This window comes from Haliotis rubra, unplaced genomic scaffold (genome assembly GCF_003918875.1).
Source record: "Haliotis rubra isolate DU_JTF1 unplaced genomic scaffold, ASM391887v1 Scf165, whole genome shotgun sequence".
Taxonomy (NCBI): domain Eukaryota; kingdom Metazoa; phylum Mollusca; class Gastropoda; order Lepetellida; family Haliotidae; genus Haliotis; species Haliotis rubra.
In genome coordinates this window covers 630,179-658,048 of record NW_025765614.1, presented here as the reverse complement: position 1 = coordinate 658,048, position 27,870 = coordinate 630,179, and the positions used below count along the sequence as shown (strand labels likewise).

Sequence of the window (27,870 nt, the reverse complement as noted above, 5' to 3'; positions counted from 1 at the left end):
GCAGCTTCTGCTTATGACCTCGGCAAATTTGGTTTCAGTACATACGTTTCGCGATAGTCACATCGGAATGAATTAATGTGCCATGTTCTTCAATTGAGAAATTTGAATAATTAAGAGCATACATTTCGGGAAATTTAAATCCATCATATTTATTATTTTCATTTAATGGGGCAGTGATGGTCCAGTTTTCTAAAGCGACGAAAAGGCTTGCAGAGTTGTCTCCCTTAGAAACATCAACATCACACACCGTCATATAACAGTAACGCTGCGGTATTAAACATCAGTCACTCACTCGGGGAAGGCATCAGCCGTGGTTAAATATTTATATCGTTATATTTTTAGCTAATGGCACGTGTCATATTGTCATTGGCGGTGGGAAAAAACCATGAAACCTTTGGGTCCCTGCCTGTGTGTTCCTGATATTGTTTCTTTGCAGGCGAGACATGAGAATCGTGTATATTTGTGAATCAAAAGATGACATTATTCGTTTGAATGTCATAGTTTTAGACGTTTGTGATCCATCACAGAGATACATGATAAAGAACTGGTTTTAATATGTGCGTTTACAAAATGAAATATGACAATTTTATGTAACGGTTACTGTAAACACGGGTGTATGTTTGGTGTATTTTATTTATTTTATTCTCTTCTTTTATTAATTTTCTTAACATCATATTTAACTGTTATGTCGTAAATTTGTGTGTGCGCGCGCCGGTATATAATCAATTATTTTTTTCACTTAACGCATTACCTGTTTGAACTGTGGCAAACATATATCACTAAGAAATGCATGTTCGATGTTACGAGTCATCCCTTGTCCTCTAAGGAATTCTTTGTTACGTCACTGAAAACATTTAAGTTAGTTTCGACAGTTTCCTTTATACATGTTGTCATTTGATTTATGTAAACCTTTATTTGTGTCTTGGCAATATATATGAAATGTAGCAGCTCTCGTATGTTAACACTGCACGGTGGTTGGTGTCTGAAATGTATTCAGTGACATTAAGTTGCATGTATGGAAACCGAAACAAAGATAACTAAGTAGCCAATAGAACCATTTAACTTCATGATAGATGATGGTGTTCTACAAACAACCCTAACGCAACAACAAGGGGTATAACAGTTACTTTGATCCGCACACAGTTTATTGAATATATGAATTACACATCTATCTCATATTTGATTCGACGGAGTATGGCGGTCAACCGGAGACATTACAACTAAGTAAAGAACGTACACTAAAAGGCTAGATGGTAGTAACAGATATCATAGTTGTGTTTTGGGGGAGCAGGACAATTGTCACCCGTGTTTTGGGACTTAAATTTGGATTTGTTCGGGGTGTTTTCAGCGTAGTAAGTTTGAGCAAGGTGTGTAGAGTTTGGTCCAGTCCAATTTGCCAAAGTCATGTGACTATAACCTTCTAGCGCCAAAGAGGCAGCTTGGGTTATCCGGGGTCATAAGAATCGGATTCTGATTAAGCGCCGCGAGCAATCACTTGGTGTTTGGAGACTGTGCGCTATAGATGATGACTTATTATTATTATCTCTTGCCTGGCAATTCTGTTGTGAATCTAAAATATGTTTCAACTCGTTATCGTTATTGACTTGTCTTCGTAAATATCTTTTACATTCATTATGTAACTGTCACGACATAATCTGTTGAGATTACCTCGATTGAAATTGAGACGCGACCGATAGAAATAATATTTCAAGACAACATTTACGAAAAGTTTCCTGTTTGCCTATAAACAGAACCAACTGCCCCAAAATTGATTTGAAAGGGTAAAGCATCCAAACTTAATTCTCATTTGATACTTATTTATATTAATATCATCTTGTTAAATGGTTCTCTGGCTAAGTTTATTAATGACAGCAATAACTCACTCTATTGCATGTTTTATATGTATAATCCGCATGTTATTTATCAACATAGCCGACATTTACCAGGTGAAATCAACAGCAGGAGGGTGGACTGGACAGCAATAAATTCACTAAATGTTGGTTGTTGTTTCTAAAATAGGAGGTGAGGTGAGGTGAAATTGAGTTTATCGTCGTGCTTGAGAATATTTCTCTTATATGACGACGTTCTAAAATATGAAGTTAATGCATTGGTAACTTTTTTTTTTAATAATCATAAATATTTCTCACAATGCATCATCTACCAATTCGCCAATATGTCCCACTGCTTGACGATTCCTGGCTTACGGCCTTAGTTAAATAACAATGTAAGACTTTCCAGACCACCGTTCCAACACACCACTATCGACAATACGGTATATTTCGCTCTGTGCTTCGATTTTTTCAATATCATCAGATTGGAAAATATCATCGATGTATTGTAGTATGTAGATATTTCCAGAGTGCAACATTGGGGCGCTAAATCAGCTATATGTTCATACTTAAATCTTCGTAATCTGACTGATAAATGTCCTTATACACTAAGTCCGGGTCAGGCGCCTACCAATGTACGTGGCAGGGAACAGTACTGTTTCCTGATTGTATGCTCCTAATCGGGCATTATATCACCTCTGTTCACACGTAGAGAAATGCCAAGATATCCAGGAAAAGGGATGCAGAGCGACCATGTGCATCAGTCAGAAGCGGTGGATGTTCCATTACCAAAACAGCTTGATAAGGTTTTGGATATGAAAGGTTGATGGACAATGAAGTCTTGAGTGATTCCTGATAGTGCCATCAGTCACCCTGCCAGTTGCATCTAGCGTTAGGACAAAGCCATCTCCCTTTGACTCGGTGTGGGCATTGGCTTCCTGGGCAGCAAACATTTGCTTGTGACAGTAAATCACTACACGTGTGACGCCTACCCGCGATCACATGGCTTCTGAGGTTCAATCATGCTCATGAAGCACAATGGCCACACAAAAGAATGAAACTATTTATTTGCCTCTAAAATCCATTATTTTTGTTGTGGTCCTTTCGAACCTTTCTGCACCTTGTATCTACTCCTTTCTTATAGGAAGCCACCGTACAGTCTGTATGTGATACCAACACTGATAACAGCGAACAATCCAATCCTATAACCCTTAACCTTCAGAATGGACAGCCTTACCTATAAATACCACACTTCCCCGTCTGTACCAGGACTGATAATACACCTAAATCATATCATACCTCAACAGTTACAGAAACATATCGCATTCTCCATCTGCTGTTACATCGCTTCTTAATCCCGACCTTGACCTGCTTAACTAACCTTTTCCTGCCAGTCGAGACCTTATACACGCAAACCTGACTTTGACCTTGAAAAGTCTGACCTTGACCTCGGAAACCTGACCTTGACCTCGAATACCTGACCTCTATCTCCCTATTCTGATCTTGAAACAGTAGTTCAAGGTGGCGGTGCATTCTGCACTTTACTCAGCTGGGTGTTCTCAGGTGTCAATGAATAGAGGCTTGTCTTTTGCAGAGCGGTATACAAAGAAGGCGACCGGAGATGCCTCAGGTAGAACACACTAAGCTGAGATCAGTCGGTGTAGGAGTGACTTTGATGACATTTTGCTTCTGATAGTTATTGAAGTCGTTTTGAACGAGTGTGCTTTATTTGCTGTAGTATGGTATATTGTAAATTAAAAATAATTTGCTGGCATGATTTGTTTTTAAACTTCTATGAGCATTTTTTTCAAATGAATCTGATAAATCTATTCAGTTTTTAAAACATTTGTTATGTTAATAACGACGGCTTGTTGGTTGTCATATTTATATAATGCAAGCAAAATTAAAAATATGAGCCCACAGCAGCATATACTATAACATTATTTAATGTACGTTTTAGTCCTTAGTTCACGTTCGAGGGCTTCTAGTTAGCGAGTGTTGACGTACAATAGTCACCAGTTTTGTAGATGTTCACTCACACACATCACAAGTTGCTTGTTGGCCGTCACGTAATCTAATCATCGTATATATTCACATACTAGTATCCATTGGAACGCATCTTCACCGCCTGTTAGCCAATGCAAGTAGCCTACTCTGGAATGATTCTAACGTTCATATAGATCTCGCTAACCCCATCCATACTGCTAATTGTCATGCACTTGCCAAACAAAAAGAATAATCCGATATTAAACATCTGTTCCCAATACGGGATATATTACAAATATGAGGGTCTTGATGGAGGGTGCAACACGGGAGTAGCCAGTGAACATTGGGGCAACAATCAGACATGATTTGTGTAGGTCCAGCACAAAAATCACTCGAGTAATTTGCCAAGCAGTCTAAAACAAGAAATTATCTCTGCAAGGAATCGTGGGGACCATTGATTCTGCTTTCGTTTCATTATGCAGCTCGTAATTAGTGAATGGCAACCACTAATTGTATTGTACCATTTGAACCACCTCGACACAACTTTTACGAGATTTTAGCTCAATTACGTTTTAATTTACACTGATCGGTTTATAGGACATCTTACGTTCTATAACGTTACGTTGTCTTCAACAATACACGTTTGATTACATAGTCTACACTAGTGCTCTGTTAATGTAGTTTTGGTGTTGTGTCTGTTGTTGTTGTTGTTGCTATTTCCTTTACGTTTATCAATTCCATCAGGACCCTCACATATTCTCAATTGATATATTTTTCTAAATGTTTAGGTAGTGTTACTCTTGTTTCAGGGTACACACTACGCCGCATTAAGGGTTATCTTACTCTGCTTGTTTTGACTTTTTGACATTTTCTCATTTTTAATAATATTTACAGTCAAGTCTTTTGTATATATTTTATTTAAACTGACTGCCAAAAGAAATTTTTCAAAGGATGTAATTGTCATAATTAAATTAAAACACTAATACCTGACACAAAAATATGGTACCTTTTGGGTACACGTGTCCGAGTTACCCCATGGTTGATAAGCCTACCTGATGACGTGTATGACCTCCCGTGCCTTAATACAAGCACGGTATCCTCGTTATAACGTCATACGAGATGCTTCGTCATTTTTTCCGTCAGCGAATTAGCTCATTTTACCGTCAATCGGAGGTCTACGTCCGCATATAACATCCTTCTATATCTGGATGACGTGCTTGACATCGCATATGCTGATGACGTTAACGACGTCCTTGCAATACCGTCAGTGTGACCTTGGACATTATCACTTTTCAATAGGGCTCCTTCTGCCCGTTGCTTTCTTGAACGACGGCACGTAAGGACGAATGATGTTCGTCGCTGAATCGCGGAATATTTTAAGTTTCAATTATCATGTCCACCTCAAACAATGACACCGTTGCCTCAAACAGGGCCGACTTCGTAGTCGCTGACCATGTGTTCACCTATAGCGACACATTCGTTGTCTGCTGTGTGATCTGAATAAGTAGTCAACGCTTGAAGACCAGTCACCAATCCTGTATTTACCAACGCCGGACAATCTGATCTCATCTCTTTCTCAGCCTCTGAGGGGCGGTGGGGTAGCCTAGTGGTTAAAGCGTTGGCTCGTCACGCCGAAGACCCGGGTTCGAATCCCCACATGGGTACAATGTTTGAAGCCCATTTCTGGTGTTCCCCGCCGTGATGTTGCTGGAATATTGCTAAAAGCGGCGTAAAACCAAACTCAGTCAGTCTCAGCCTCTGAGGTTGCGCTAACAGTGGTGGTCTGTTTGGTCTGCAGGGTCCGCTGCAATCTCCATGTCACAGATGTAGATACCTGTCGTCATGGGATCTACACGGCCTAACCGTTATCAAAATGTCTCATATCTCATGTCTGACATGGACTGCACCGCTGCATCAGGATTATGACGGCAACATGGATATACCCGAAGGTCGTCGTTGCATGGGTGAAGGTTGTTCCCATCATTGTCGCCTACAGCTCGCTCATCTGGTGTCATTCTCGCAATCAGAGAATGGGTATCGCCAGTGTGTAAACGTGATGCCATACGGTACCATTTTCTTACGCCTGAAAGCAAGAACGTTCTGAACGCTCTTCCGGTTGAGACACTATTATTTTGGTTTGAACAAGACGCATGTTCAGGCAGCAGTAAGGCTGTGTTGAAGCTGTGATTCTACAACTGGTCTTATCTCATTATATCTGTTAATGTTTTGGCCATTCTACTTTCAATTAGGTAAAGTTTCATTTGGCTGTCAGTTTGTACACCCTTTTGAATTAAATCAAATTACATTGCCCAAACCCTATTTGTCAAAGAGAAGGGTCATACCAAAGCAACATGAACGCGTCTGAATTGCATTTTACTGTTTTGTTTTGTGCATGACAAGGAAGAATACAGTTATTTTAATGCACACATTTTTTGGCTCAACTTTTTGCGATTTATGCTTCAGATGCTTTTATATCCGTAACCATTTTTCTGTGATTACAAAGCATTCCCATTTCATTTTCATAATACCAAGAATGCCTTTTTCCCATTATATGAGAAATGAAATGTATTTGAGGCCTTTTGTAGCAAAGTGTATCGTTCCCATGGATACCTTATTAATCATCATTTCTTTTACCTAACTATTGTTGGTTTTCCTTTTTTATCTGTTTGTGTGTTTGATACGATATCATCACAAAGTGATGTAACCCTCCTCTCATACATAATAGTTTGATCAACAGACTAATATCGAATTTTTTTACTTTAACATTTTATACTGATGAACTCATGATACTTCTAAATCATTTTGTTAAAGCATTAAGAATAGACTACCGTCTTTCCTAAAGTGTTTTTTTTTAATGTAATGAACTCGCGTGTGCACATGCTTGATAATATGCTTGAGCTTGTTGGTGCACGAGGGCACAAATCATCGTTGTAAATATGTTGATGTTACTGTGGAATTCCTGATTGGAAGTTGTCTGCTGTTTCAGAGGATAAAGATACGGAGGAAAGACAACCTGGTACCTCTACTAACGAGAATGTCCATGGGGATGCTGAACTCTTGACTTTGGCTAAGGTAATAATATACCGGCCGTGCACATAGGGATGTTTTGTTTGTTTGTTGTTTAACGCCGCAAGCAGCAATACTCCAGCTATTTGGGGACGGTCCAAATAATCGAGTCACGATCGGATAATAGAGTGATCAACAGCATGAGTATCGATCTACGACACTGGGATACGATGACATGTGTCAAACCATGTGTGCGACCCTGACGACCCGATCCCGTTAGTCGCCGCTTACCACCCGATCCCGTTAGTCGCCGCTTACCACAAGCATGAAGACCAATTCTAACCCGGATCTTCACGGGTCCACACGGGGATGTCAGCTGCGCTCAAATTTGGTGTAACATGCAAAATGGGTGGTACATATTTTCTATTTATAGAACAGAAAGGGTAGCACGTCAGTCACAAGTCGATATGTGTCCGTGTATAATGATAAGTTGTAGAGAGTCAATTTGACATGTTGTGAAGGGGACCGTAAATGCAATTAATACTCCTACTTGCAGGAATTAGGTCATATTGACGAACTCCCAGAAGAAGAAGCTGCCAAAATTGCTGCCAAGAAGATAGCAGAAAACACTTCCCATAATCGCGGATGGTACCGAATCAACGCCACTCGTTTCTTCACAGGTGGAAAGAAGCTTGTTCCCCGCGTTCTGACCTCATTCCAAGACGTAAGTACAGCTAGATGTCTGGTGAGAACAGTTCCACACTGGGGCATATTTAATGGCAATGGGGTGTCCAGTGGCTCTGCGTGAGGTCATGGGACAGCGTGTCTCACATTGGTCTTGCATCCTAACGTCACACACCCCTCACCCCACCCGTTATATCCCCTGTGGTGACTTGAACAGAACATTTGCGCTACGCTCAACTAAAGTGTTTTAACATTTCTTAAATTGAGTAAATTCAGTATTATACTACTGAAAAGATGAAAAGAACACTTAGTATTTCCATACGACTGTAGTTCATCTTTCACGATAACTCCAGTATCTTGAGGTAAAACTGTTCCTGTATCTAATATAACTTCTTTCAACACAAGTTTTAGATTCATTTTTGCAAAACCATATCAACATAATATCGTAACTTGTCACTTAACTCATGTAAAATGTTCACCCCGTATTTTATTAACATCCATTAGAAACAAGCATTCCACTTGGCACCATGACCAAAATGTAATAAGCATCACGATCATGCGTTTTTCACATCACCATTGACTCACGGTAATGTTGTTAGTGCTTTTCTATTTGTACTGTTACATCTGTCTCGTCAATCACGCATTACCCCAGAGCAATCTTTCGCAGTCACAATTTACCATTGATCATCTGTTCTCGTGTCTGATACACACTAGGGTATAATGTCTTCAATCAACATTCGAGGAGTACCATTACATACATGTAACTCTTTGTCACATTTAATATCCCTCTCATATGTAATTCTCTGCTATTAATAGATGAGCATAAATTCCTTCTCTTCTATGCTGTTCAATGTTGGCATGACAGTTACAGCTTTTCTTAATGTAAAGATACATGTAACTTTATCTTGTGTTTAGATGTTGTCTTCTAATCTGTGGAAATGTTTCGCAAAAACTCCTAAATAACATGTGATACTGCGTCTTTTAATTTAATAAAATTTAATGTTTGCAGGTTGTATTTGTTTTAATATGTTATTACAATATGTCAACTATGAATATCCAGTTATCTAATAATTTCTATAACCAGCAACGCCTTTCCCTGCTTGCTAGTTTTAAACAGCTTATTGTGCAGTTTTCTTTCACATGGGCTTTAGAATAAAGCATTTGAATTATTTTGTTCTGATTCTGGACAGTTAGCTGATCGAAAGGTATGTAACCTGCATTCTCAATGTCTCCTCTACCGTTTAGTTTTGTTTCAACGTTTGGTTGAATTTAGACGCATGCTTCCTTACTTTAGTCCTCCCTCACTTCGTGCACCTTGCAGCATCACCACGATATGACCGTAGAGCCACAACAGTAGAACGTGATCAAAACTGACAGTAGAGATGGGTGATGTTGAACTATCGGTCATAGATGGGTGGTTTTAAAGAACCGATAGTGATGGATGATGTTGAACCCTTAAGATAGAAAAGATAGGGGTGTTCTGAAACATCGCGAGAGAGAGAGAGAGAGAGGGAGGGAGAGAGAGAGAAAGAGAGAGAGGATGGAGGGAGGGAGAGAGCGAGAGATGGATGATGTGTAACAATGGCGATAGAGATGGATGATTGTAAACATTTGCGAGAGTGATTGAGAGTGAGAATTAGAGAGAGAGGTTGAATGGTTTGTAACCATGGCGAGAGAAATGGGAGGTGTTGATTATGTATAAACATGTACACTGATATAAGGGATGCTAAACCACCGAGGGAGATAGAGATGGATTATGTGTAACCATGGACACAGATTTAAAGGAATGCTAAACCATCGAGAGGGATGCAGATGGGTGATGTGTAACCATGAACATAGAGACAGGGGATGCTAAACCACCGAGGGAGATAGAGATGGATTATGTGTAACCATGGACACAGATATAAAGAAATGCTAAACCATCGAAAGGGATGCAGATGGATGATGTGTAACCATGAACATAGAGATAGGGGATGCTAAACCATCGAGGGAGATAGAGATGGGTGATATGCAGCCATGGACACAGATATAAAGGAATGCTAAACCATCGAAAGGGTTGCAGATGGATGATGTGTAACCATGAACATAGAGACAGGGGATGCTAAACCATCGAGAGAGATAGAGATGGGTGATATGCAGCCATGGAAACAGATATAAAGGAATGCTAAACCATCGAAAGGGATGCAGATGGATGATGTGTAACCATGAACATAGAGATAGGGGATGCTAAACCATCGAGGGTGATAGAGATGGGTGATATGCAGCCATGGACACAGATATAAAGGAATGCTAAACCATCGAAAGGGATGCAGATGGATGATGTGTAACCATGAACAATGAGATAGGGGATGCTGAACCACCGAGGGAGATAGAGATGGGTGATATGCAGCCATGGACACAGATATAAAGGAATGCTAAACCATCGAAAGGGATGCAGATGGATGATGTGTAACCATGAACATAGAGATAGGGGATGCTAAACCATCGAGGGAGATAGAAGTTGACTTTGTGTATCCATGGACACAGATATAATGGATGCTAAACCATCGAGAGATAGAGGTGGACGTTGTGTATCCATGGACACAGATATAAGGGGTGCTAAACCATCGAGAGAGATAGAGGTGGCTTTGTGTATCCATGGACACAGATATAAGGGGTGCTAAACAATCGAGAGAGATAGAGGTGGACTTTGTGTATCCATGGACACAGATGTTAGGGATGCTAAAACCATCGAGAGGGATCGAGGTGGACTTTGTGTATCCATGGACACAGATATAAGGGGCGCTAAACAATCGAGAGAGATAGAGGTGGACTTTGTGTATCCATGGACACAGATGTTAGGGATGCTAAACCATCGAGAGAGATAGAGGTGGACTTTGTGTATCTATGGACGTAGATATAAGGGATGCTAAACCATCGAGAGAGATAGCGGTGGACTTTGTGTATCCATGGACACAGATATAAGGGATGCTAAACCATCGAGGGAGATAGAGGTGAATTCTGTGTATCCATGGACACAGATATAATGGATTCTAAACCACCGAGAGATAGAGGTGGACTTTGTGTATCCATGGACACAGATATAAGGGGTGCTAAACCATTGAGAGAGATAGAGGTGGACTTTGTGTATCCATGGACACAGATATAAGGGATGCTATACCATCGAGAGAGATAGAGGTGGCTTTGTGTATCCATGGACACAGATATAAGGGGTGCTAAACAATCGAGAGAGATAGAGGTGGACTTTGTGTATCCATGGACACAGATGTTAGGGATGCTAAAACCATCGAGAGATAGAGGTGGACTTTGTGTATCCATGGACACAGATATAAGGGGTGCTAAACAGTCGAGAGAGATAGAGGTGGACTTTGTGTATCCATGGACACAGATGTTAGGGATGCTAAACCATCGAGAGAGATAGAGGTGGACTTTGTGTATCTATGGACGTAGATATAAGGGATGCTAAACCATCGAGAGAGATAGAGGTGGACTTTGTGTATCCATGAACACTGATATAAGGGATGCTAAACCATCGAGAGAGATAGCGGTGGACTTTGTGTATCCATGGACACAGATATAAGGGATGCTAAACCATCGAGGGAGATAGAGGTGAACTCTGTGTATCCATGGACACAGATATAAGGGATGCTAAACCATCGAGGGAGATAGAGGTGGACTTTGTGTATCCATGGACACAGATATAAGGGATGCTAAACCATCGAGGGAGATAGAGGTGGACTTTGTGTAACCATGGACACAGATATAACGGATGCTATCCATCAAGAGAGATAGACGTGGACTTCGTGTATCCATGGACATAGATACAAGGGGTGCTAAATCATCGAGAGAGATATAAATGGATTATGTGTAACCATGGATACAGAGAACGGGGATGCTGTAACTTCAACAAAATAGTGAAATATAAAAATACTGTTAAACCATGGAAAGGAATATGATTGTTACTTCTGAAATATCGCGATTGGTTGTTCTGAACCACTGAGATTCTGACTTCTCAAATAAATCTTGAAACATTTGGTAATGTCTCTGAATTCTAATCTGCATGGCCATGAGATAAACGTTTCAAAACCAGCTGACTCTGTAGCCAGATTAAACCATGACAAAGTATCCGAATAGTTGCATTTATGCATGGACATTAGAACCTCCTGGGGCCATCAAACGCCATCAGCTATGTAGAATGTATGCAAATTATTGCAGAATGTTCACGTACAGACACGATATTACCAGTAAAACTGAAACAGTCGCGCACAACTGATCATAGGCTTACACCCTCATACACAATAACAATAACGACGTCGATATGCTATGCTTTACTCGTCTAATACATATGTTACACAGCCTCATGCAAGGGCATTGTAAGCATACATTAGAACTGCACTGTCATTTCTTTCGTTAATTTGCAGAAATGAATAACAACATTCATTTCTGCTTCAGTAACTTTGTTACCATTTATCTCCTATTAAAAACATCTATTTATGAAGACTGGCACAGAATGATAACACGACACCTTCTTTATAACATATCTCTACTTATTTAACCTTAAGTATTTTATCAATGCAAATATCATTTTCCACGTAATGCAAACATACTGCAAAGCAAATGCATGCTGAAAGATCCTGTGTGTTTATGATGGAGAAATGTTAGGTTGTCTTTCTTTCTGAGTGTGTTCTGGCCAAAGGAAACGCGACATTGCAGATGTTAACTGTAACGAAGACAGTTGCAATTTGACGATTAATTAGAAACGGTTTTCCTTGAAACTTGTTTGCAGTGTGTGGACTTGAAACGTAACATACTAAACTAGAGCAAGTCGCTACTGCCTTCCGAAGAATATTATAACAATAACAAATATTTGAAATAGAACTCGTTCAGGATGAATTATCAGGTTTCCGAACGTCGAATCAACATACATATGGTATAAACATTTTACATGAATTTCATCAAGCTTCTCAAGTCGAAATCACTTCTGCATCCAACATTTATTGGTGATTTGTGTATCGAAGACTTCAACGAATTTATTAATTTGTAGCCTTTTTGTTTAAAATTTTCTAGTTTACAAAATACAGGAATTTCACATTTTTCGTAATTTCCTATATTTATGTTTCAAATGCTTTTGATTTGGGTATTTCAGTAGATAATGTTTTCCGGTTGACGATTAGCAACCCACTATCCCTTCTCTACACAGTGGTGACATTTTACATAACGCCGGTGTTTTGTACTTACTATGTATATACATATTATGCAATGGTCCAGTGAAACCAAATCGAATATCTTGCACCTTTGGTTTTCTTTTCACACGTTTTCCGCTGCAGAAGAAAGGTTTGTTATATATTTTGTGTGTGTGTCAGAACAAAAAGTATATACCAAGGACTATGTATACTTTGGTGTTAAATAATAGTAATGTCATACAATCCTTAGAATGGAAACAGTCCCTTTTGCATGCTGTGTGTTATTATGTAGAGATTGTGTGTACATGTCCAATTCGGGCATGGGTGACCCAGACTCAATGCTGAGTTACCTCCCTTGGGGACACCAGAAACCTGTGATCGTGGGTTTATGTCTCGGTTAACCCTGGTTAGGTTCGTCAGGACTACATCCGTATTCGAGGGTTTCATCAAAGTTGGCCTGCATTACTTCGGGATTTCCTCCTACATCAAGCTTACACGTGCGATATCATTGGAATAATGTTCAAAGCGGCGTTAAACCCTGTTCGATCACAAGTCATGATGTACGCTTCAACAATATGTATTCAGGGAACAACTAATACCAGTGAAGGAACTAGATCTGTTTACTTCATTACGTATAATGATGCTGTGTTGAGTAACATCTGAGATATATAGATCCGAGAGTCAAATGTCAGTATGCAATTAGTCTAATCATTCTCGAATTCCGATTCCAAATCTAAGTTGAAAATATACACAGGTCAATCCTACACTTACACCAGATCAGTTAGACGAAACTAGAGGTTTATTCCACTGTTTATGTAATCATGCTAGGAGTCCAATATGAGCTTACCTAACCAGGCGACCATCCCACTGAATAGTATTAATTACCAAATGCCGTCGTTTCAACACATCAGTTCAAACTGAATAAATATCTACAAAAAGAGTCCATTTCAACAGATGATTTAAACCAGGCGTGACTCAATTAGTAACACAAAGCCAGATGTCAATTCAACAGATCTGTTGAATCAGGCTTGAGGCTAATTCAACAAGTCTGTAAAGCAAGGCCAGATGCCAATTCTACAGATATGTTAAATTAGACTTGAGGCTAATTCAACAAGTCAGTAAAACAAGGCTAGGTGCCAATTCCACAGATCTGTTAAATCAAGCAAGAAGCTAATTCAACAAGTCTGTAAAACAAGACTGGATGCCAATCCAACAGATCTCTTGGACAAGACTTAATCCTAAGTCATCAGATGTTTACCTCATCTATTACATACATTTCACAGCATGTTTGATGTGGGTATACATGTAAATGTTAGCACCAAGCCATATCACCGAAGGCACAATACGCCCACTATCCCTCACCTGTTTAACTGATGTCTGTATCACTACATCTCCAGCTGTACGAGCGTATTCAGCTGCCGGAGGAGGAACGAGGAGACCGTGCTAAATCCATGACTAAGAATGTCGACCACAGTGACGGAGGACGCAAGCCTGTCATCGAGTTCACCGCCGCCGCTGTTGCAGTCATGGAGAACGAGGGGAAAGTCAGAATCGGAATCCGTCGTCATGGCAAACTGGACGTCCCTGTCACCGTGAGGTGGGTAACATGGTATCTGTTCATCTGTTCATGCATCTGTTCATATTACACATGCATCTGTTGTTGTCATTGTACGTACGTCTGTTGGTGACATAACACACGCTTCTGTCTTTATCATTATACATTGTTCTGTTGATGACATTATGTATCCTTATGTTGATGGTATTACACATATATCTGTTAATGGCTTTATAGATGCTTCTAATAATGACTTTGTACACATTATACATACTTCTGTGGATGACATTATACATACTTCTGTGGATGACATTAAACATACTGAAGTTGATGACATTATACATACTGAAGTTGATGACATTATGCTTATATCTGTTGATGAAATTATACATACTTCTGTGGATGAAATTATACATGCTGAAGTTGATGACATTATACATACTGAAGTTGATGACATGCTTATATCTGTTGATGACATACATACTGAAGTTGGTGACATTATGCTTACATCTGTTGATGACATACTGAAGTTGGTGACATTATACATACTTCTGTCCATAAAATTATACATACTGAAGTTGATGACATTATGCTTACATCTGTTGATGACATACATACTGAAGTTGGTGACATTATACATACTTCTGTCGATAAAATTATACATACTGAAGTTGATTACAATATGCTTACATCTGTTATTGGCATTATACATACTTCAGTTCATGGATTTTTACACCCTTTGTGACGTGTTGTTCTATAATAATAGTACAGTGTTATGTTATTGGAGGTACGAAAAAATGGTTTTCTGTTGGTCTGTCGTGGCAGTAACGTTAATGATATTTTCAACAACATTTTTCCCCGACCAGTTAATTGGCGCAAAGTGTTGATATGACGTTCCAGTGAATGTCTGTTGATTGATGTGTTTCTAAGTTACCAATAAGAGGAACAAATAAAATTATACGAATAGTATATTATAAACTAGTCTATACGGCAAATCTGAGAAGCGGCATTATATGTGTTTCATTCATTTTCATAATTTGATAAGTTATCAGGGCTTGGGGTGCCAAATGGTTCGTCGGCTCGAACCGCCCCTACATTTAACCCTGCTCGATCAACCCTTTACCTGTTATTTGCGATACGTCACCATATTATTTTGCTGACAACCGGCGTGTAACCGTAAATTTTCAAGCCTCTTTAGGGTATCAGTCGCATTAAGTAAATGAAAAATCGCTTAACGACGATTACATTTTTCAGAGTCGAAACCATCAACGGCACTGCTCTGGCCGGCGAAGACTACAAGCCGTTTGATGAGAAAGTCAAATTTGCCGCCAATGAAATCCTCCGCCAGATCTACATTGAGATCGTTGACGACTGTGAATGGGAACCAGATGAGTTCTTCTTTGTGAAAATGGCTGCGGAGCCTGAGCAAGAAATCGCATTCGGCAACATCGCCATCTGCCAGGTGACCATCATCAACGACGATGGTACGTACACGTCGGGCAACCTGCATACATAGAGTTTAATGTCTGTTAGACACCATTTATATATAGTGAGTGAGTGAGTATGATGTTATGCCGCTCTTAGCAATATTCCAGCAATGTCACGGCGGGGCACATCACAAACGGGTTTCACAAATCGCACCGATTTCGGGAAACGAACGCGGGTTATCGGCGGGACGAGCAAACGTTTTAACCACGAGGCTACCCACCACCACCACCACCCAAACCCTCGATTGTTACAGTGTTGGATAAACATAAGGAGTAACTCGAGAACACCAGCTGGTCTGATAGCCGTTCTTAGCGGCATAAGGGTAACGAAGGGGTCAAAACGTTCGCTCATCCGATTTCCATTCCAAATATGGGTACATATGTGATGTCGCAACATATTGTTAAAAGGGTAGTAACACCATGCTCAGTCCTTATTGATGGAACTGGTGCTTAGTCTGTCAATCATTGGTTTTCATACTGTATGTAATGGTCTTGTTGCTACCGAAAGGACAAACACATGGCTGTTTAAGATGGAGAAACCACCTTCTCGCTCCAGGTAACCACATGACCATATCTTCTCTCCACAGAGCCGGGCTTGCTGGAGTTTGCCAAGCCCAGCATTGTCGTGAAGGAGAGCAGTCGACTGGCATCTATCCCAGTTTCACGTAAAAACGGCGCTGACGGTCATGTGTCTGTGACGTGGAAGACCAAGGACATCACTGCCTTCAGCAACAAGGATTACGAGGGAGGAGAGGGGACACTGAAATTTGACAACCAGGAAACAAGCAAGACCATCGACCTGCCTATCTTTGAGAGCAACGTAAGTTGGTGTTGATCTGAAGGGCCATCAGACTCGGGAAAGTGGGAATACCAAACTGCTTGTTTGAAACCTAATGCTCATTAATGCAAATGAGCGTAACGATTAATGGTACTGCTTGCTTCAGAGGGACGATTTCTTGCACATGACATTAATACCGTCTGATGGTCTAAGACATTTATGAAATAAGCCAAAACCCCAGCCAGACATCAGGGCTGGTAACTTCAAATTGTTACCAGTCCAAAATGGATTTAACCAGACCAGACACCAAAATATGACTTAGATGCATATAACATCTAAATTTTTACCAGACCATCGGGCTGGCTAGCTGTAAATCTAGACCATCCGTCTGAAATCTAACCCGTCTCGGGCGGTCGGATGGGCCTTATTTCATACACTGATTTATTGCGTCCTATTTTTTCACTGATTTTTTTATTGATTAATTTAGACTTTTTTCATAACGGTTTACAGAAACGAAATATGGATCATACATTTTTCATATTCTTCATATGTGCTGTTCCTTTCGGGAACACCTCGTGCCATCAAGGATTTTCAGCGATTCACTCATTTACATATCATCACTCGTACGAAGTTGTCGAGATAGAATTAAGTTTTTCTCGTGCACTGACGTTTTGAATTCAGAGTTTGCTAAGTCAAGATCGGCGGATCGTGCACTCAGTCAGACTTTATTTGCTTTCCTGGATGTATATTAATCTTTCCTGTAAAGTATACCAGGTCAATGTACTGGTCCTATTGTTTCTATGTAATAGCCGAGTGGATGGAGCGCCGAAAGGTCTTGGTTCTACTCCCGACATGGGTACAAAGTGTGTTGCGCATTAATGGTGTCCACGGCCATGAAGTTGCTAAAATACTGCTAAAGGCGGCTTAAAACCACATCGAAGCCGATGGACAACTTGCAAATTGACTTTATATGTATATACAAGTTCCACATTCTTGTCACACAGAAACCGGAGCGAGATGAAAGTTTCCAGATTGAGCTCTTCGAGACAGACGGCGGTGCCACGGTCGGCAAAATTACCAAATGCATCATCACCATTGTCAATGATGAAGGTACTTCATAATCGACGTCAGGGTTAACACAATGCCTATAAACTTGTAAAAATGGTTATCACGTCTTTGTTAAATTCTTTCCAACTTGCCATGTTGGATCAGTCTCCTTGAGGTAAGACGAGGTGATTTTTCTGCCTGAGCATAATATCAATCATGCCATGCTGACCCTAACGATGGTATATTTTGACGATCTGTATTTCAGAGTTCAATGGTTTGGTGAGCCGTATTGTCAGCCTGACGAAGGCCAACCTCGACTCCCTGCAACTGGAGAAATCCACATACGTCACCCAGTTCAAGGATGCCATGAACGTGAACGGCGGCGATATTGAGAACGCCACCTTCATTGACTACATTCTGCACTTCTGTACCTTCTTCTGGAAGGTAAACCCAGGGAATAACCATTGTATTAACCAATTTTTACCTGTTTGTGAAATGAAGCAAACGCAACATGGTTCCGAAATTTGAATCATAAATATATAATCGTAAACATGTGACAAAAAAAGAGGATATACACAATTGGATTTCTCCGAAACATGACAAACGTTATCGAAACGTTACTTGGCTGAAAACAATTCAGGAAACACTGCCAATATAGGATGCAAAGTTTTGCCATAAATGTGGTACCAAAGTGAAGGGCCACGAGTGGTCAAGCTCGATGACATGGCTTACTGTGCACGATCGTGTATCTGTGTTTTTTTGTGTTGTTTTTTGTTTTGTTTGGTTTGGGTTTTGTTTTTGTTTGGAGGGGTTGCTGTAGTTATTGTTTTGTTTGTTTGGGGATTTTTTTCTTTTAAGGTTTTGTTTTGTTTTGTTTTTTGGGGGGTATTTGTTTTGCTTTTTGTAGTTGTTTTTCATTTTGTTTTTGTAGGGGAGGGGTTATTTTTTCTGTTGTTTTTTCTGTTTTGTTTTGTGTTTTGTTGTTGTTTTTTTGTTGGGGGGTAATTTGTGGTTATGCTCTCAATCAATGGTAACATAAGCCTTTGGACTCCAGTTCTGTAGAAATTTCAGAGTCCATCGCTAATACTGATATTCAGAGGTGTCGGCAACATCATGACAGACTGACTGTTGTCATGTTTTCAAACATCGTCTGTTCATCATCGTTTTAGATGAACAGTATTCGTGCCCGCATTGATGCCAGCTTTGAAAAAATTACGTTAATATAAAACAAAGTTGCACACATCACTATGTTGTTTGTTTTTATTTTTCCAGATCCTGTTCGCCTTTGTCCCTCCAACCCAGTACTTAGGAGGATGGCCAACATTCCTCATTTCCTTAGCTGTTATCGGTTTTCTGACCGCCATCATCGGCGACCTTGCCACCATATTCGGCTGCCTGATTGGTCTGGAAAAAACAATCACCGCTATCACGTTGGTTGCCTTGGGAACCAGTATGCCAGACACGTTTGCCAGTAAGACGGCGGCAACGATGGAGAAATACGCTGACAGCTCAGTGGGCAACGTCAACGGCAGTAACTCTGTCAACGTGTTCCTTGGTCTTGGCCTTCCTTGGGTCATTGCAACCATATACTGGGCTGCACAGGTGAGTCATTATTCAAGCATGCGTCTAAATCGCATCACATCTCTGAGTATGGGGACATGGATGACCAAGTCGTCCTGCAATTCTCTGTGCGCAGTTGCGTTCTTTGCGCACGCCGGAAACGTGCTGTAGGTTCCGGCTCTGGTTCGCTCCATTAATGTTTCTGGGTTTGTTGGCATCGTAGGATTCAATAAAGTGGTTAACATCTGACAAATGCATATTTCCGGATTTGTATTCTGAATCAGGCTGACAGATGGAGATGTAATTTGAATACTGTCCAAAGCGTCAACCCCCCCTTACTCACTATTTTCCTTTTGCAGGGCAAGATCTTCGTGGTGCCAGCAGGCTCTCTAGGATTCAGTGTGGTGTTGTATACAGTTGCTGCCATTATTGCCATTTCGCTCTTCATAACTCGACGGTTCGTTGGTGCGTTCGGCAAAGGTGAACTTGGGGGGCCAAAGATCACCAAATGGATTAGCGGTGCAATCTTGATAAGCCTGTGGGTTTTATACGTGGTATTCTCATCTCTTCAGGCAAAGCATGTTATCAACGTCCAATTTTAGATATCCGTTCTGAGGTTGTGGCAATGATTTCCCTTTTCGTTCACTAACGCACTCAATCACAACTCGTCTCTTTTCCGGACTGACTCGAATATGACCTCTTGTACATCCAGATGTTGTAGCCAATTGAAAAATGACGAACGCAACCCGTACGAAATTAAAATTCGGTTCACTAAGAAACAACATAAAACAGTTGTCCGAAGTGTCGGTGATTGCGATGAAGAATTTCGAGGCTGGACATTTGTCGAAATTTGTAACAATAATTATGTTGAATGGATGAGAGGCAAGAGTCATTTCATATTAAACAAAATCTGTCAAAATTAGAATTAATAATTATCGGACTCACCAAACGAATTTGACTAATGCACTTTCATGATAAAAGATGGCACAGATCAGAATATACCGACAGAAATGTGACTATTGTCTAGACGTCGGCTTCTAGTTTGACGCACATGTTCTTGTGTCGTGCTTGCATATGCATCATTATATGTGATAACGCCGAGGGATCCTGGTGGGGTAGGGGAGGTAATATTTGGGATCTTTAGTCAGACTTTTCAATTTGTTGAACAAATCAATAGGGTACATGCTGTAAATTTTAATCGCACATGTGTCTGTCTGTAATGAAACATGGCGGTTGCTGGTTCGGCGTTCGATCCATCGCTTTAGTACCTGGTTTGAAAAATCCCACATTCTGTTATCTTGCTGGATCTAGTCATATACGAGAGTCAGGTAGATTGCAATTATACAATAAACAGTAAAACGGAGTAGTTCCGAATTGCCATTTTTACCTTGAAATTTATCTCAAATTGGAGCCATATTGCGTTTTCAATATGTTTTAAGTTGTTTTACGCTAAACAGGATACCCCATCAAGACCCTCGTAGCGCTACTATTGTTCATTGTGGTTATATTTCGACAAGAAAACTATTATTAACACTGCCGTTCGTGTGATGAAAGCCAACTGAATACTAAGAATCCATCCTTAGTAAGATGACAACCTTTTCGATGTCATCTTGTTTGGTATTCTCATCTGTAGCATCGAGTTACCACCCCCATCAAACGGCAAACGTCTTTATCTTGCGATGACCTTTATTTGAAGATGACACTGTGATTGCGAACATACTTGTAATGTACATCGTGTTAGATACACTTCACAAAAGGAATATCGCCATACCCTGTGTACTGTTTCTAAGTCGGAAACCATACTCTGAAATATACAAGTAATCGACACCGTTTTATACATATGTATATTAGTAATCTAATGTATATGCGCCAGGTGTGTATATGTGCCTTGTTTGGTTTGTACATATATCGTAATACTAAATTACTGGATTCGGCAGCTTCATAGAGGTGTATTGTCAGCATTCTAGTTGTTTTAATTAGCTATTTAGTTATCATATTTCATCTCACTTGTCTTTCTGTGGCAAGTTGTTAGAAATGAATGACTGTCAGTCATGTACGAAAGGTGTGAATGTATAACTTTTAATGTACATTTCGTTTTACTTGTATTTATAATTGCACTTGTTATATTGGAGTTTTATATAATATTTTCATGAATTCAAAGAGGCTTTTATGATAAACATCATTTTGAAAACAGTGACATTGTCAGTAGTGTATGATGTCTAGAACATTTGTGATCAAATCGTTTCAAATTAAATGTATAGCTGTAGAATACTGAAATCTGTACACTCATTTTGTCCTTTGTTTTCGTGTTAATGCAACACAGTTCTATGTGTGATTATTGATTAATGAAAGAATCATGTGTTATACATCTGAAATTCTATTTTTAAGATTATATATGAAGGGGCTTATGGAGGGTTTACAAAAGACAACTACCTCTTGAGGTTTCGTGTATCTATCTGCTGTGTGTTGGGTATCTCAACGACCTTGTATGCAAGCGTTTGACAGAACAGATGAATGAAAGAATGAACGAATGATGAAATGAACGACCGATGTTTTCATATTTTAACAATGTGGCAAGAGTGGTAGATCAGTCTCCTCCAATTCGTAGTAGGTGTATCCTAGAACACTAGCATAAAATCGAATTTAGGTCCAGTTAAATGCCCAGTTTGGCATGGTTAATGGTGTAACACGAATATTATTATTTTTCTATTGAATCTAACATTCTTGTCACATGTGGCCTTTTATAACTTTACCTTGAGTAATGACCTGTCGTTATTATGTAGATAGATACGTCCTTTGCATGTTACTTCTCAGCCAGGGCCTGCGTTGTATTGTGACGTACTTTTTAAAATATTTATTTGCTTTGTAAACTAATTTCAATATTGAAATAAAAATTATCAAACTTACGCCGTTTTGTCGTTAACTGTATGTACGTTTCCTCCTCCCACGTCTCAACGCAACGCTACGCAACGCAACGCAACGCAACGCAACGCAACGCAACTTCGACTAGACTGCGCCTACGTCTGAGACAAGTGCCAATCTGGGTCAATGTGTGACAATTGAAATGCAGGTAGTGAGGGATCTTAGTGCTAAAGTGATCGTATCTCCCACACATTAACATCGGCTTACTATAGACGTAGAGCTAAGATCGCTATGTAGATCGGAGGCCAGGTCTACGACTATAGGGTGATTGTGGATTAGATGTTTGTCTTGCAGGTGTCTTTACTGGAGGAAAGATTTTAAGCGATGACTTTCAATCATTTAAAGACAATTATTTGAACAGGATATGCGAGGTAACATGTGGTAACATGCGAGGACACACCTCAATATTTATGTCACAGTCCATTTTCATATTACTGTCTACAGACATTTCCACATCTACATCTATTTCAAAAGGGACGTCTTAATCAATGTATACATCGACTTTTATATCGACATCGATCTCAATATCTTTCGTGCATACTGACATTTCCATCCATACCACTATCTACATCCATATCAATACTTACATTCAATACATACATCTCGATTTCAATATCTACAATTAATTTCTATATCAATATCTACAATTAATTTCCATATCAATATCTACAATTAATTTCCATATCAATATCTACAATTTCCATATCAATATCTACATCCATTTCCATATCAATATCTACATTCATTTCCATATCAATATCTACATTCATTTCCATATCAATATCTACATTCATTTCCATATCAATATCTACATCCGTTTCCATATCAATATCTACATTCATTTCCATATCAATATCTACATTCATTTCAATATCAATATCTACATCCGTTTCCATATCAATATCTACATTCATTTCCATATCAATATCTACATTCATTTCCATATCTACATTCGTTTCCATATCAATATCTGGATTCATTTCCATATCAATATCTGTATTCATTTCCATATCTACATTCATTTCCATTTTAATATCTACATTCGTTTCCATATCAATATCTACATTCATTTCCATATCAATATCTACATTCATTTCCATATCAATATCTACATTCATTTCCATATCAATATCTACATTCATTTCCATATCAATATCTACATCCGTTTCCATATCAATATCTACATTCATTTCCATATCAATATTCAATATCTACATTCATTTCATATCATATCATATTTCCATATCATATCTACCATTTCCATATCTATCTACATTCATTTCCATTTTAATATCTACATCCGTTTCCATATCAATATCTACATTCGTTTCCGTATCAATATCTATTTCCTTATCAGTACCTACATTCATTTCCATATCAATATCTACATTCATTTCTATATCAATATCTACATTCATGTTCATATCTACATTCATTTCCATATCTACATTTATTTCCATTTTAATATCTACATCCGTTTCCATATCAATATCTACATTCATTTCCATATCAATATCTACATTCATTTCCATATCAATATCTACATCCGTTTCCATATCAATATCTACATTCGTTTCCATATCAATATCTACATCTGTTTCCATATCAATATCTACATTCGTTTCCATATCAATATTACATTCATATCAATATCTACATTCATTTCCATATCAATATCTACATTCATTTCCATATCAATATCTACATCATTTCATTTCCATATCAATATCTACATCTGTTATCCATCCGTTTCCATATCAATATCTACATTCGTTTCCATATCAATATCTACATTCATTTCCATATCATATCTACATCATTTCCATTTTAATATCTACATCCGTTTCCATATCAATATCTACATTCGTTTCCATATCAATATCTACATTCGTTTCCATATCAATATCTACATTCATTTCCATATCAATATCTACATATCATTTCATTTCCATATCAATATCTACATTCATTTCCATATCAATATCTACATCCGTTTCCATATCAATATCTACATTCATTTCCATTCAATATCTACAATATCATACATCTCATTTCCATATCAATATCTACATTCATTTCCATATCAATATCTACATTCATTTCATTTCAATATCTACATTCATTTCCATATATCATATTTTAATATCATTCATTTCATTTCATATTTCCATTTCAATATCTACATTCGTTTCCATATCAATATCTATCATTCATTTCCATATCAATATCTATTCATTTCCATATCAATATCTACATTCGTTTCCATATCAATATCTACATCCGTTTCCATATCAATATCTACATTCGTTTCCATATCAATATCTACATCTATTTCCATATCAATATCTACATTCGTTTCCATATCAATATCTACATTCATTTCCATATCAATATCTACATTCATCCGTTTCCATATCAATATCTTATCTACATTTCGTTTCCATTCATATCTACATTTCAATATCTACATTCATATATTCCATATTCCATATCTACATTCATTTCCATTTTAATATCTACATCCGTTTCCATATCAATATCTACATTCGTTTCCATATCAATATCTACATTCATTTCCATATCAATATCTACATTCATTTCCATATCAATATCTACATTCATTTCCATTTTAATATCTACATCCGTTTCCATATCAATATCTACATCCGTTTCCATATCAATATCTACATCCATATCATTTCCATATCAATATCTACATTCATTTCCATATCAATATCTACATTCATTTCCATTTTAATATCTACATCCGTTTCCATATCAATATCTACATTCGTTTTCGTATCAATATCTATTTCCTTATCAGTACCTACATTCATTTCCATATCAATATCTACATTCATTTCCATTTTAATATCTACATCCGTTTCTATATCAATATCTACGTTCGTTTCCGTATCAATATCTATTTCCTTATCAGTACCTACATTCATTTCCGTATCAATATCTACATTCGTTTCCATATCAATATCTACATTCGTTTCCATATCAGTACCTACATCCGTTTCCATATCAATATCTACATTCATGTTCATATCTACATTCATTTCAATATCAATATCTACATTCGTTTCCATATCAGTATCTACATTCAAGTTCATATCTACATTCATTTCCACATCTACAAGCTTGGGTTACTGAAAATTCTAGCCCCGATCTTCACGGATTCACAACATAGCCATATCCATATATACAACCGAGTCCCCACGAAGAGAGAACACATTGATGATTTCAGTTATATCATCTGTAGACAAAAATACTCTAGTCTGACTTAAAAGCCCTCAGCTAAGAATAAGCTCGAAATATATAAGCAAGTAAGCAAGTGTACTTTAAACGAATTCTTGCAACAGTATAAGGGACAATACTCAGAGAGGGTTTGTGGTATGGAGCGAATTACGCGCTCGTAAAATCTTCAAATGACGCCAAGGTCCTGTTCAGCGTTGCGACAGAGCTGCAAAGCCGATTTTAAAAGCGTAAGATTATGAATTATTATACCGTTGCTCTACAATGTGCAATGGAGCCAGGAGCGTATCGCCATTACGAAATGAGGTCTAATACACGTCCAGGCGCTGATTAAAGGAAGTACATGTATTTGTAACAGCTACCCGTTATTGAAAGATATGGGTAGGAATGAAAGGGTCTGGGCTGTCAAGTAGGTTGTTGGAGTGAGTGAGTGAGTGAGTGAGTGAGAGTGAGAGTGAGTGAGTGAGTGAGTGAGTGTGTGAGTGAGTGAAGGTGGGTGGGTCGGTGGGTGGGTGAGTGGGTGAGTGGGTGAGTGAGTAAGAGTGTTTCACGCCCAAGTGAGCATGGTTCCATGTATATCGTTACATGTCAAAAATCATTGGCTAGTCATCACTTTCATCGCCGAACCCAATGAATTTCATTGTTCCCTGCAACGCAGTTCAATTCCATATGGATGGGTATGTGGTGTGTCACTAATCATTCAACGTTACGCCCTATACGCGCTGTACTGGTGTGGGTTCGAATCCATGATCATTATTTTTGGTCCGATCAGTATGATTTAAATATCTAAACATTGCTTATGGGTTTTCACAAAGCGGCAAACGTCTTGTCTCTCGTTAATGCAGGGTTCTCCTCATGAGTGAGTGAGTTTAGTTTTACGCCGCACTCAGCAATATTCCAGCTATATGACGGCGGTCTGTAAATAATCGAGTCTGGACCAGACAATCCAGTGATCAACAGCATGAGCATCGATCTGCGCAATTGGGATCCGATGACATGTGTCAACCAAGCCAGAGAGCCTGACCACCCGATCCCGTTAGTCTCTCCTCATGACGTAGAGGTTGGTGATGTAGAGTGGTCGAAGATGGAGAAGTGAGAGGGGTGCTGTAAGCAAATGTGATACTGAGCATGGCGGTTGGTGAAACCTGACACCATTATCAACACATCACCATTATTATCATATCCGCTAAATATTTCAAGTGAGAACCAAAATATGGGACGATCATTGAGCAGGAGCATCATTGTACTGTTGACGATCAGTGAAGGGAAACTGACAGCTTGTAAAATACACTTTGTCCGCTACAGTATGTAACACAAACATACATCAGGAGACAGAACGTCCACCACATTATGTACCACAAACATACAGCAGGGGACAGAATGTTCACTACATTATGTAACACAAACATACAGCAGGGGACAGAATGTCCACTACATTATGTAACACAAACATATAACACAAACATACAGCGGGGGGACAGAATGTCCACTACATTATGTAACACAAACATATAACACAAACAAACAGCAGGGGACAGAATGTCCACTACATTATGTAACACAAACATCCATGGGACACAAACATTATAACAGCGGGGGACAGAATGTCCACTACATTATGTAACACAAACATACAGCGGGGGACAGAATGTCCACTACATTATGTAACACAAACATATAACACAAACATACAGCGGGGGACAGAATGTCCACTACATTATGTAACACAAACATACAGCAGGGGACAGAATGTCCACTACATTATGTAACACAAACATACAGCAGGGGACAGAATGTCCACTACATTATGTAACACAAACATACAGCAGGGGACAGAATGTCCACTACATTACATTATATACAGCAGGGGACACAAACATACTACATTATGTAACACAAACATCCAGCGGGGGACAGAATGTCCACTACATTATGTAACACAAACATACAGCGGGGACAGAATGTCCACTACATTATGTAACACACAAACATACAGCAGGGGACAGAATGTCCACTACATTATGTAACACAGAAGGAGAAATTATGTAACACAAACAGCAGGGGACAGAATGTCCACTACATTATGTAACACAAACATCCAGCAAGGGACATCACAGCAAGGGACAGAATGTCCACTACATTATGTAACACAAACATACAGCAGGGGACAGAATGTCCACTACATTATGTAACACAAACATACAGCAGGGGACAGAATGTCCACTACATTATGTAACACAAACATACAGCAGGGGACAGAATGTCCACTACATTATACATACAGAAGGGGACAGAATGTCCACTACATTATGTAACACAAACATACAGCAGGGGACAGAATGTCCACTACATTATGGGGACAGAACACACATTATGCATACATGTAACACAGGGGACAGAATGTCCACTACATACATGTAATGTCCACACAAACATACAGCAGAAGGGGACAGAATGTCACTACACTACATTAGAAGGAGACAGAATGTCCACTACATTATGTGTAACAAACATATACAGCAGAGGGGACAGAATGTCCACTACATTATGTAACACAAACATACAGGGGGGA

General features: G+C 39.0%; 1 protein-coding gene and 1 long non-coding RNA gene across 6 annotated transcripts in view; one reads left to right on the top strand and one right to left on the bottom strand.

Annotated features, from left to right (window-relative positions):
* Nucleotides 1-22,021, top strand: part of LOC124271987 (sodium/calcium exchanger 3-like) — a 61,116-nt gene extending 39,095 nt beyond the window's left edge. For 3 of the 5 annotated variants that reach the window (XM_046707154.1, XM_046707153.1, XM_046707156.1), the window contains exons 3-13: nt 3,424-3,459; nt 6,802-6,887; nt 7,378-7,545; nt 8,696-8,710; nt 14,086-14,285; nt 15,498-15,727; nt 16,318-16,550; nt 17,513-17,618; nt 17,821-17,999; nt 18,828-19,157; nt 19,475-22,021. In XM_046707154.1, the coding sequence (XP_046563110.1) occupies nt 3,424-3,459; nt 6,802-6,887; nt 7,378-7,545; nt 8,696-8,710; nt 14,086-14,285; nt 15,498-15,727; nt 16,318-16,550; nt 17,513-17,618; nt 17,821-17,999; nt 18,828-19,157; nt 19,475-19,717 (1,826 nt within the window). In that variant the 3' untranslated portion in view covers nt 19,718-22,021. The remainder of the gene's footprint in view (nt 1-3,423; nt 3,460-6,801; nt 6,888-7,377; nt 7,546-8,695; nt 8,711-14,085; nt 14,286-15,497; nt 15,728-16,317; nt 16,551-17,512; nt 17,619-17,820; nt 18,000-18,827; nt 19,158-19,474) is intronic. The other 2 variants (XM_046707158.1, XM_046707157.1) reach the window with 2 other exon arrangements.
* On the bottom strand, nt 10,694-12,502 carry LOC124271988. The gene is made up of 2 exons (XR_006897195.1): nt 10,873-12,502; nt 10,694-10,809 (listed from the first exon to the last, which is right to left on the bottom strand). It is a non-coding gene; the product is annotated as an uncharacterized LOC124271988 (long non-coding RNA).
* Nucleotides 22,022-27,870: the final 5,849 nt, after the last annotated feature.